This window comes from Podarcis erhardii, assembly GCF_964252035.2.
Source record: "Podarcis erhardii genome assembly, chromosome: 15".
Classification (NCBI taxonomy): Eukaryota; Metazoa; Chordata; class Lepidosauria; order Squamata; family Lacertidae; genus Podarcis; species Podarcis erhardii.
This window is the reverse complement of record NC_138505.1, coordinates 21,931,673-21,943,223: the sequence shown is the minus strand read 5'-3', so window position 1 is coordinate 21,943,223 and position 11,551 is coordinate 21,931,673. Positions and strand designations below refer to the sequence as shown.

The 11,551-nt window shown below is 45.9% G+C and overlaps 1 protein-coding gene across 1 annotated transcript in view; it reads right to left on the bottom strand.

The window, feature by feature from the left end:
- The window catches only part of SLC8B1 (solute carrier family 8 member B1), a 32,856-nt gene that overhangs the window by 7,061 nt on the left and 14,244 nt on the right, over window positions 1-11,551 (bottom strand). Inside the window, exons 7-15 of the mRNA XM_081842192.1 lie at window positions 11,364-11,531; window positions 9,839-9,946; window positions 9,187-9,243; window positions 7,888-8,018; window positions 5,650-5,791; window positions 4,570-4,691; window positions 3,035-3,188; window positions 1,717-1,797; window positions 113-177 (exon numbers count right to left, since the gene is read on the bottom strand). Of these exons, the coding sequence (XP_081698318.1) occupies window positions 113-177; window positions 1,717-1,797; window positions 3,035-3,188; window positions 4,570-4,691; window positions 5,650-5,791; window positions 7,888-8,018; window positions 9,187-9,243; window positions 9,839-9,946; window positions 11,364-11,531 (1,028 nt within the window). The remainder of the gene's footprint in view (window positions 1-112; window positions 178-1,716; window positions 1,798-3,034; window positions 3,189-4,569; window positions 4,692-5,649; window positions 5,792-7,887; window positions 8,019-9,186; window positions 9,244-9,838; window positions 9,947-11,363; window positions 11,532-11,551) is intronic.

Genomic DNA, 11,551 nt, shown 5'->3' with positions numbered 1-11,551 from the left:
GAACCATCAATTGTCCCTGACTGGGAGTTGGGAGTCTGATAGCATTTGGAGGACTGCAGGTTCCCCCCCAACCCCCGAGTGGAAGGAGAAATGGCAATGAGAGCGCCTGTACCCTCACGACTAGCTTGCTGCTCGTCATCTGAAGGAGGCAGCCGAGTCCAACACCAACGAGCATATCTGCCGGCAAAGTTCAGGAGACAATCTGGCCAGGAAAAGCACTCAATCAGTGACCGACTGTCCTCCCTTCCCTCCCCAGTCCCACAGAGGCCATGGACCTAGCCAGCAAACCCAGGCTGAGAGCAAAGTCACGCAAGGAGTGGATGTGAAATTGAGCCAGCTGGCTTCTTGCTGCTGGAAGCCCCAGGCACCGGTTTGTAACACAGCAAGCAAAATCCACTGACTTTCTCTGACGAAGGCACACAGACCTAGGATCTGCATGCAACAGTTTGTCCAGGGCAGCTTCAATGGAGCCTCTCCATCCAGAAGCAGCATACCTTTTGAGCACATTTACTCTCCTGCAAACAGGAGACTGGGGGGGTACTGCCTCCATTGTTTTGCTCATGAGCTTCCCAGAGGGATATGGCTGATCAACAAAACAAGGGCAAAAGGAGGAAACATGCAGAGTAGGTGTTGGGAGCCTTTGGTCCACCAGTCGTCGTTGGACTACAACTCCCATCATCCCTGTCCGTGGGGGCCAATGGGAGTTGTAGTCCAGCAACATTGGGAGGGCAAATGCGGAGGCCAGTCCCATCCCCAACTTCTCAGCATGTGGCAAGTGTACCTGCTCCACCCAACTTTCCTGGGTTAAGTGGGGAGGTCTTGAGGGTTAGGGTTCTAGGTGCATTCAGACCTTAATGTCAAGTTTGCAGAAGGTGTGCATGCACTCACGTTTTTTAATTTATTGCCACTACTGCTACGCATCCCAGGTCAGTCTTGAGGACCAACACAGGATGCCTATGAAGGCCTTCCAGGGAGTGCAGCCCCAGTCTGGCAAGGCAGACTGCAACCCATCAGGAGATCACCCGCAAAGTCTCACTTTGGGTCTCATAGAATCATAGAGTTGGAAGAGACCACAAGGGCCATCGAGTCCAACCCCCTGCCAAGCAGGAAACACCATCAGAGCACTCCTGACATATGGTTGTCAAGCCTCTGCTTAAAGACCTCCAAAGAAGGAGACTCCACCACACTCCTTGGCAGCAAATTCCACTGATCTGATGTGTAGAGATCTTTCCGAAGTCTACTTAATTCAAGAAGGTTCTGGAACTTCCCTGTGTGAAAGAAGCAAGCAGAAGGTTCATGATGTTTGGGTTATTCCTTCAGAGAAGCTGAGTACAGCTGGCTTAAAACTGGTTCTGCTATCTCAACTGTGTCAAGGTCATGCTGACTATAAAAGTCTCTATCTCTCTTTCCTTCTGGTGTGGTGTTTTGTACACAGTATGCTTAGTGTTAAGGTTTAGTCTTATTATAAGTTATTGTAAGTTTAAGTTAAGTCTGCTGCAACTGGATTTCTTATGGACAGTGCCAATCCTGAATGTATTGGATTTGTGACCATTATGCTCATTTGCCTTCAGTAAAGCTCTGCTGGATGAAATATTAATTGCCTCTAGTCTATTTTTTGGGAATCCCGCAACCTGTTTAATTTTTTACTCTGCTAACTATACATCTGGAATCTACTCTGGATCAACATTGAGTAGAGTTTCAATGACACAAGGATACTGAAGATGATGCCACCAAAGCAGGCAGAAAAGGCCATGCGGGGGTATCCCTGCCGAGCCATCGTGAGGTCTGAGAAGGTGTCTGAAAGACAAGTAAGGGAAAAAGGGGGACACACACACCAATATATATTAACTTTAGCTCCCACAGATTGGATTTGTTGATGCAGGTTCATTTTGTGGGGAGGAAACAGTGTCAGGGTGGGTTCCCAAACTTGGGTCTTTGGCTGGTTTTGGACTACAATTCCCATCATCCCTGACCACTGGTCCTGCTAGCTAGGGATGAGTGCCTCATAGGCTTAGGAAACGGTTTTCAACCAGGCGAGTTTTCGCCATCTGAGCCTAGTATTGTCTACGCTGACTGGCAGCAGCTCTAACACAGCCTCGGTCAGAGGAGAGCCTTTTCCTCTCGCCCCCACTGTCTAACACTTTTAAGCTGGAGAGATCGGGGGTTGAACCCGGGACCTTCTGCATGCAAAGCAGATGCCCTGCCACTGCACCACGGTGTTTTCCCATCAGAAAGCTGTGCTATACATGTGGTCTGTTTGTGGGGCTTCCCAAAGGCATCCGATTGGCCAACTGGGTGAAAAGGATGCTGGGACTGCATAGGCTGCTTGACTGATCTGTCATGCAGCCCATCATAACCAAAGCAGAGCTATTCTGAAGTGGTGATGGGTCGCAAACTTAGGTTTCTTTTTTGAAATGAAATGGTGGTGCAGGGATTAGACAAACTCACAGAGGAAACAGGCTGTCGGGTATGTTTATATTTATATCTGTCAGGGAGCTGCCATCAATGCAGGAGGGGGAGAGCAAAAGCCAGATGGATTATAGAGAGCCTCCAGGGATTGGGAGAAGTAGCTCATCTTCTGGGGAAGAGAATAAACGCAGCTCCAGGAGTCGGAAGTGGCGAGGCGGTCCCAGGACTCCTTGCTCAGGAGAAGCGGGGAGGGAAGGGGTCCTCCGCTGCCCACGCCCTCTTTGCGCAGAAGGCATTCGCGCAGAGAGGGGAGGCGCAGACTGGGCATCAAGGAGCTTCTTTGCTGGGGGAAGTTTAAGAAACGCCCACTCACAGATTCTGCCAGCGATTGAGTCGGCCACGGGTGAGTGGCGCTCCGGACAGATAAAGTTTACTTTGGCAGCCAAGCCAGGTATTCACAGGTATTCACCTATTTGCTGGGTATAAAAGCAGCAGGAGGGGGCTATTGTTCCTTTTTCCTGCTCTGGGGGCCTCCACTGCTTGTAAGTGACTGCGGGTCTCCTCGGGGGTGGGGCAGGATATAAATGCAATACATACATAAATGCCCAAGGCCTCTTTCCCTCACCTCCAATGCTGTTCCCCCAGGCCAGCAGCGTCAGCCCCAAGACAGTGTTGCTCAGTCGGAAGATCACCCCCAAAGTCCTCAAGACGTTCACCACCTCTGTGGCAGCAGCGTTGATCCACAAGGCGCTGACCAGGAAGCCCAGGAAGGCAAATAACTGTTGTGGCAACATGAGAAAAAGATCCGGGGGCGGGGGGGGCGGGAAGTAGAGAATTATCAACAAGAGCCTTCACAAAGCTACTTTCCTTTGTTGTCAGGGGGCAACAAACATCTCCTTGCCCCTTGGTTGTGTCTGGCTGTTAAATGGGCTGCTGCCGTATATGTGACAGTAAACCTGCATCACCTGTTTTATGCTATCTGTAAACCCACAGAATACGTGGTACAATAAGCCCACAATTTACGTGGGGTTTGCATTCCGGGGATCATGCCTGAAGCCAAAACTGCATATACTGGCCCAGTATACCTGAGGGAGTGTCTCCACCCCCATCATTCAGCCCAGAAACTGAGGTCCAGCTCCAAGGGCCTTCTGGCGGTTCCCTCACTGCAAGAAGTGAGGTTATAGGGAACCAGGCAGAGGGGCTTCTCGGTGGTGGCGCCCGCTCTGTGGAACGCCCTCCCATCAGATGTCAAGGAAATAAACAACTATCTGACCTTTAGAAGACATCTGAAGGCAGCCCTGTTTAGAGAACTTTTTAATATTTGATGCTTTATGGTCTTTTTAATATACTGTTGGAAGCCACCCAGAGTGGCTAGGGAAACCCAGCCAGATGAGTGGGGTATAAATAATAATTTATTATTATTATTATTATCATTACTACTGTGGTACCTCAGGTTAAAAACACCTTGGGTTACAAAGACTTCGGGTTACAGACTCCGCTAACCCGGAAGTAGTACCTCGGGTTAAGAACTTTACCTTAGGATGAGAACAGAAATCGTGCGCTGGAGGCACGGCGCCAGCAGGAGGCCCCATTAGCTAAAGTGGTACCTCAGGTTAAGAACAGTTTTCTGGTTAAGAACGGACCTCCGGAACAAATTAAGTTCGTATCTAGAGGCACCACTGTATTCCCAAAACATATTGAGTTCAGTGGCAGGTGTGATTGCTAAAGTCCTATTTTCTGGACGCCTGCCCCCTTTCAGCCCTCTTTCTCTTAAAAAAATAAAGTTTTTTGGTCAAGTGTGTAAAAGCTGAATGCGCACAAATCAAATACACATAAGTTGTGGGCTTGCTGTATTAAACTACAATTTACTCAGAGAAGACCCATTGAAATGAATGAACATGACAAGAGCCACATTTGCACCAAGTGTTTATAAAACACTATGATGCCACTTTACACAATCATGGCTTCTTCCCCCCAACAATACTGGGAGCTGCAGTTTGTTCAGGGTGCTGAGAGTTATTAGGAGACACCACCACCCCTATCCCCCCCCCCCACAGAGCTACAATTCCCAGAGCTCCCTGTGAAAAGGGACTGATTGCTAAACAGCTCTCGGTGCAGGATGAAAAGGTTCACGAGAGAGATTTGAGCAACGGTGCTCACCCAGTGATATCGGGGTGGCTCTTCGTTCTTCGTAGTGCAGAAGACGACAACAGCCAAGGCAGCCGCCAGAAGGACCACCAGGCCCCAAACTGGGAAGACCCCGTGGATTTTATGAAACCCATCTGCAAGACAGCAAGAGAATGGAGACACTAAGTTAGCCTTCTTATATTCAACGAGGTTGATTCATTCCCGTAATTTGAAACGGGGAGGGTGGTGTTGGGGTCAGCAAACTTTTTCAGCAGGGGGCCGGTTCACTGTCCCTCAGACCTTGTGGGAGGCCGGACTATATATATATATTTTTTTTTTTTGGGGGGGGGAATGAATTCTTATGCCTCACAAACAACCCAGAGATGCATTTTAAATAAAAGCACACATTCTACTCATGTAAAAACACAAGGCAGGCCCCACAAATAACACAGAGATGCATTTTAAATGAAAGGACACATTCCACTCATGTACAAACACACTGATTCCTGGACCATCCACGGGCTGGATTTAGAAGGCGACTGGGCCACAAAGCGAACTGGACTCCTTGGTAGGTTTTGAATAAACATTCACAATTTTTTTACTGATAATAATCAGCTAAACAGTTTGAGGATCTATACAACTTTGTAACATGCAGAAAATAGCATTATTGGAGAAACCAAAGACTGGAACTGAGGGAAGTCGGGGGGGTGGGGTGGGCGGATGGGTTCTGTGGGGGGGAGGGAGGAGGGAGGGAAAATGGGGGGAAATAAGGATATGTATTTGGATAATATGTTTTGTTATAAAAATAAAAATAATAAAAAATTAAAAAATTAAAAAATTAAATAAAAAATAGAAGGCGACTGGGCCACACCTGGCCCCCAGGCCTTAGTTTGCCTACCCATGGCTGACGGAGTAACGATGAACAATGGAGTAATGAAGGAGTAACAACATGCATTGCATTCGTACATCACTTTAAGTGGCCCAAAATGCTTAGGAAGCAGCCTTACACCAGATTGGACTGTAGCCTTGTTCAAGCATTCTCTACAAATACACAAAGGGCAAAAAGGGGATCAAAGGGCCACACTGCCCTTGGGAGGAAAGGCGGGTGCTTACATGTGCCAGACTTCAGTGTGAGGATGCAGACAAGGGGCCCAGTGATGAGGTGAAGGCAGTTCAAGGGCCGCCTCCAGTTCTGATCTTCCCTGTCAGGGTCCACAATGGGCACAGTCAGCAGCAGCACAAACTCCACTGGCAGCTGGGGAGGAGAGAAAACAGGGGGTGGGTGAAAGTGCTATAACATGTGGAGGCGATTGCCACATCTGCAAAAACGGGTATATCAACAGCAGGGACTCTTAGGTGCCTTTTTAAAAATTCGAATTTGTTATTTAATTATTTCATTAAATTGACTGTTAAAAAATTAATAAACCTCAAAGCGGTTTTTTTAAAAAATAACGACTAGAACAATAAAAACACTTGAAAGCAACAATTGAGTAAAACAACAACAATTTAAACATTCAAAGAATTAAAATCAGCAAAAAACAGGCTAAACCACATGCCAGCATTCTAGATAGCTAGATAGGCCTGCCTTGAAATGTTTTTTAGCAGGTGCCTAAAAGAGTAGAGTGAAGGTGCCTGCTTGATACAAATAGGCAAAAATTAATGTTTTTAAAACAATGTTTTTAATAATACAGTGGTGCCCCGCAAGACGAACGCCTCGCAAGACGGAAAACCCGCTAGACAAAAGGGTTTTCCGTTTTGGAGGCGCTTCGCTAAACGAATTTCTCTATGGGGTTGCTTCGCAAGACGAAAAAATCTTGCGAGTTCCCGCGGGTTTTTTTCCCTCCCCCCCCTTTCCTAAGCCGCTTATCAGCTGTTCCGCTGATAAGCCGCTTAACAGCTGATCGCTAAAAGCCGCTAGACCGCTAATAGCGCTAATCCGCTAAGCTGTCAATGGGCTTGCTTCGCAAGACGAAAAAACCGCTAGACGAAGAGAATCGCGGAATGGATTCTTTTCGTCTTGCGAGGCACCACTGTAATAATAATCAGTGTTTTTTTCTGGGGGTACGCATACCCCTAAACATTTTGTGAATCTAAGTTTGGCCTCATTGAGGGGCAGTATTTCAATATGAGTAGGAAAATGAGAGTACCCCTAAACATTTTTTTAAGAAAAAAAGCACTGATTAATTATTATTATTATTATTATTATTAATAATAATAATAATAATAATAATAATAATAATATGCCTATCTGAGTTGCCCCAGCCATTCTGGGTGGCTCCCAACAGAATACTAAAAATACATCAACCATAAAAAAACTTCCCTGAAAAGGGCTGCCTTCAGAGGTCTATAACAATAAGGGTGGTGGGGGGGGAATACAAACATGATTTAAAATTCATATGTATCGACCCAAGGGTGGCCCAAGTAATCTGTCACGCCTGGAGTCTAGCCACTTCTGGCCTAGGGGCAAAGATGGAGGACTTGAGGAGTCCAAAAATATACTGAGTAGAGGACACAATCCCCACCAGCCCTTTCCAGTTACGGCCAAGAGACAGGGAAGGGCCGCAGGTTCCTCCATCTCTGGCCAAGGTTCCCACACAACTGTCATCATCAATGTCTAGACTGTTATTTTGTGCTGAGGTAACTTCTGTGCTGTTTCATGCATGTCACAAGGGACATGCAAAAGCCACCAGAAAAGTGAAGTGGCTGTGACACTGTCTGCAGACCCTTTACACCTCAGAGACCATGGGTGTGAAAGTTGGGCTTTAGGTGGTTGTTCATTGCCGCCAGCCATGAAGCAACCTTCTCCTCAGACAAGAGCTTCACAGACTGGGGGGGGGGAGAGAAGGGAGAATAGTGGAAGTAGAAATGTCCCAGTGTGAGGGACATGAGGCTCAGGCCACATTCACACTATGATATCACTTTAAACAGTCATGGCTTCCTCCAAAGGATTCTGGGAGCTGCTATTTGTCAAGAGTTTCTGGAGATTGTAACACTGCGAGGGGTAATACTACAGTTCCCAGAATTCTTTGAGGGAAAGAGCGTATCCTTCGGAGGTGCTTTAAATGTGGACACCACATTCACACATCAAACATTTAAAGTGCCATGATACCACTTTAAACATGGCTCCCCCCAAAGGATTCTGGGAGCTGTTGTTTGTTAGGTGCCCTGAGAGTTGTGAGCAGCATTCCAAGGGGAATAGGGTGACTCCTATTTGAGTTGTTTTGTTTGGCATTATTGTACATATTGTACATAATGTGCAAAGTCCGTTCCTGAATGCCTGTTGCTGGCTGAAAAAAATAAATTGATGGAAGTAAAAAAATAGAAAATAAAAATGCATTTAAAGAGAGTAACCTTGCAGATCTTGAGCAGCCGCCAATAGCAGGGCTTCCTCCTCCATTTTCGGTAATCCAGAGGATTCAAGGAGTGTGTCAGAATCTGGAGGGTGCTCTCTTCCGAAGGCAGCAAAGGTCGGTATTCTTCCCCTATGCGCAGAGAGAGGGTAAAGTGAGATAGATAGAGCCGGCCCAGAAAGGAGAAACTGACAGAGCTGTCAGCCAACTGGAAAATGTTTGCAGGGAGGGTGGCACAGAAATATTATTTATGTGTGGAGGAGGTTGCAAGGCTATCGAAGCCGCTCCCCCCAGTCACACACATTCAACGCACACCAGGAGTTGCTCTATGTGCAAATGGTTGTAGAGCCTCAGTCAGGATGCATGCACAGAACTCCTTCCGACAGATGTTGAAATGGCAGGCACTGGGAGATTATTGGATCATGGCGCAATGGGAACAGTATACACTCCCCCCCCCCCAATTCTTTCTATGCATGGAGGGCTGTTTTATCACCCGCCTCTTGACCCATGAAATTTAAAACAAAATTTGCAGTGCCAAACACCTTAATATAGGCTGCGAAATAGTAAAGAGCAAAGATGGTCCACAAACGAAAACCATACTTTTAAAATCATCATCATCATCATCATCAAATAGAAATATATATAAAAATTTGTCCAGTGGCACCTTAGTTTGTTCTTGGTATAAGCTTTTGTGTGCCACTGGACAATTATTTTTTTTAAATATATATTTCTACTGCGCCAGACCAACACAGCTACCTACCTGAATAATAAAATACATTCATCTTTATCGTTTTTGGCACCATCCCCTATTACAGTAACACACCAGAATAAAAAAAAGCTTCAAGCAATAAGCTAGTGTTTTCTTAATACACAGGTCCCTTAATTATTATCATATCCTCCAACCAATGCATTAACTAAGACCTGTTAGTAAACAGTTGTAAACCGTTAAAATTGTCAGTAGAGTTGGAATATCACTTGTCGTTTAAGGGTGAATTCTAGATACAATGGAGATGTAAAAGATTTGGATCATCATGAAAGATGCAGGAGGAAATGATTAATAACAGGACCCACAAAGGGGAGGATGGAAGTCCAGGAGATTCATTGGAATCTTGTTTTTATGGATCTATGTTTGATATATGACCTTAAAATTTTAATCTGAAAAACCAAATAATTTTATTTTTAATTTTTTTAAAACCTGACTTAGTTTTGATTTTCTGATCAAAGGGTTGCATCACTTGTCGTAAGAGTTGGTGCGTTATCTGTTCAGCCCTCGGGAGAAACGGGCTCAAATGCGACTCACCATATTCGCCTCCATTGGCACTTGAAGTGTCCCCATCTTCAGAGTCTGTTGGCAGCTCTGCAGCAAGACGAGGAGAGGAAAGAATAGTTACCAGTGGTACCTTGGTTCTCAAACTTAATCTGTTCCGGAAGCCCATTCCAAAACCAAAGCGTTCCAAAACCAAGGCACGCTTTCCCATAGAAAGTAATGCAAAATGGATTAATCCGTTCCAGACTTTTAAAAACAACCCCTAAAACATGAATTAAACATGAATTTTACTATCTAATGAGATCATTGAGTCATAAAATGAAAGCAATAAACAATGTACTGCAGTCACACAATCAATCAATCAATCAATCAGTAGCTGAACTGGGTTCCGCACAGTCACAGTCACAAAAACAAAAGAGCCGCCCAAAAAACACACCACAAAATAAATAGCAAAAACAGACAGATCTCAGCGTAACACTCAAATCGGAAGCATAACACTCAAAACAGAGCACATTCGGCTTCCGAAAAAAGTTCGCAAACCGGAACACTTACTTCAGGTTTGCAGTGTTTGGGTTCCAAGTTGTTTGAGTACCAAGGCATTTGAGGTACCACTGTATAAGGGTTGGGAGGGTCTGCATGCAAAGCAAGAGAAGAATTTTCCTACATGTCTCTTTGCACCCCTCACCTGGCTCTGCAGGGCTAGAAGGTCCCGGCCTCTCCCTCCGCTGCCTCTTGTGGAGCCACGTAGAGACGACGACCGTCAGGACGTAGAAGATGTAGAGACAGAGGTAACCTGCAGGGGAAGCCAACCCTTCACAACAGCCCGTTTGCCCTGCTCATCCTGCACCACACCACACAATTTAACACAGGCCCCTGTCTGCGTACCCACAGTTACTTTTAGAGCACATCCGAAGAACATCCTTTCCCTCAAAGAATTGTGAGCACTGTAGTTTACCCGGCAGAGTAAGGGTAATCCACAGCAATCCTTAAACAAACTACAGTGCCCAGAATTCTTTGAGGGAAAGGATGTGTTTTCAATGTAGAGGTCCCAATCCTACCTATATTAAAAGCCCTATGATAATACTTTGAACGGTCATAGCTCCCCACCCCCAAGAATCCTGGGAGCTGTAGTGTGTTTAGGATGCCAAGATATTCTTATTACCCTCACAAAGCTACAGTTCTCAAGAGAGATTTAACAGTCAATCCTTCTTTCCAAGGGACCTCTGGGAATTGTAGCTCTGAGAGAGGAGTAACTCTCAGCATGTGCAATAAACTACAATTCACAGCTCAGAGAGAGTTGGAAGGGACCCCCAACAGTCATCTTGTCCATTGCTCTTGCAACCACTGCCAAAGAATCCCTGGCAGATGGCCACTAAAATCCTTCAGTGAAGGAGAGTCCAAAACCTTCTAGGGTAGATCATTCCACTGTTGAACAGCTCTTGGCATCAAAAAGTTCTTCCTAATGTTTAGTCAGAATCTCCCTTTGAATCCATTGGTTTGGATTCCACCCTTTGGAGCAGCAGAAAACCAGCTTGCTTTATCTTCCATTTGATAGGCCTTCAGATAGACAGTTATTAATTAATTAATTAATTAATTAATTAACAACAACTATTTGTATACTACCATAGATCTCAGGGAAGTTCACAACAAAAAAATCACAATATAAAAAACACCTCTCAGTCCTCTATTCTCTATGCTAAACATACCCAACTCCCTCAACTGTTCCTCATAAGGCTTAGTTTCCAGACCCTTGATCATCTTGGTTGCCCTCCTCTGCACACGTCCCAGCTTGTCAATATCCTTCTTAAAATGGGGTGCCCAGAACTGGACAGAGAAGTCCAGGTCAAGTCTGACCAAAACAGACTAGAGTAGGACTATTACTTCCCTTGGACACTAGAAACCTGTTGATGCAACCTAGAATTGCCTTAGCTGCTTTTTGCTGTTGGATCACACTGTTGACTTATGTTAAGCTTGAGGTCTATTAAGACCCCTAGATCCTTTTTCGCATGTACTGCTGTCAAGCTGGGTGCTGCCCAACCCCTGGATGTACATATATAATCCTGAGACTCCAGTCATTTCTCGATTATCAGCTAGGCTGATGGGATGACACTGGAGAAAGCCACAGGTTCCCAAACGTCCTGGGACTTAGAGGGACCTTTTGCCCGAGCTAGGATGGCACTCGCTTCCCTTGGCCCTTGATATATACTCACTCAGGGCCTCTGCCAGGCTGACCTCCTCAAAGTAGAGGGCCACGAAAGTGAGGAAGACAGCGACCATGTAGAAGATGGCATCCCTGAGGAATGGCCTGGAGGCCGCAGTGAATGGCCTCACCAGGGCTATGCCACCGGCTACGACGGTGGTGACAAAGATACCGGCACCTGGAGAAAAGGAAAGGAAG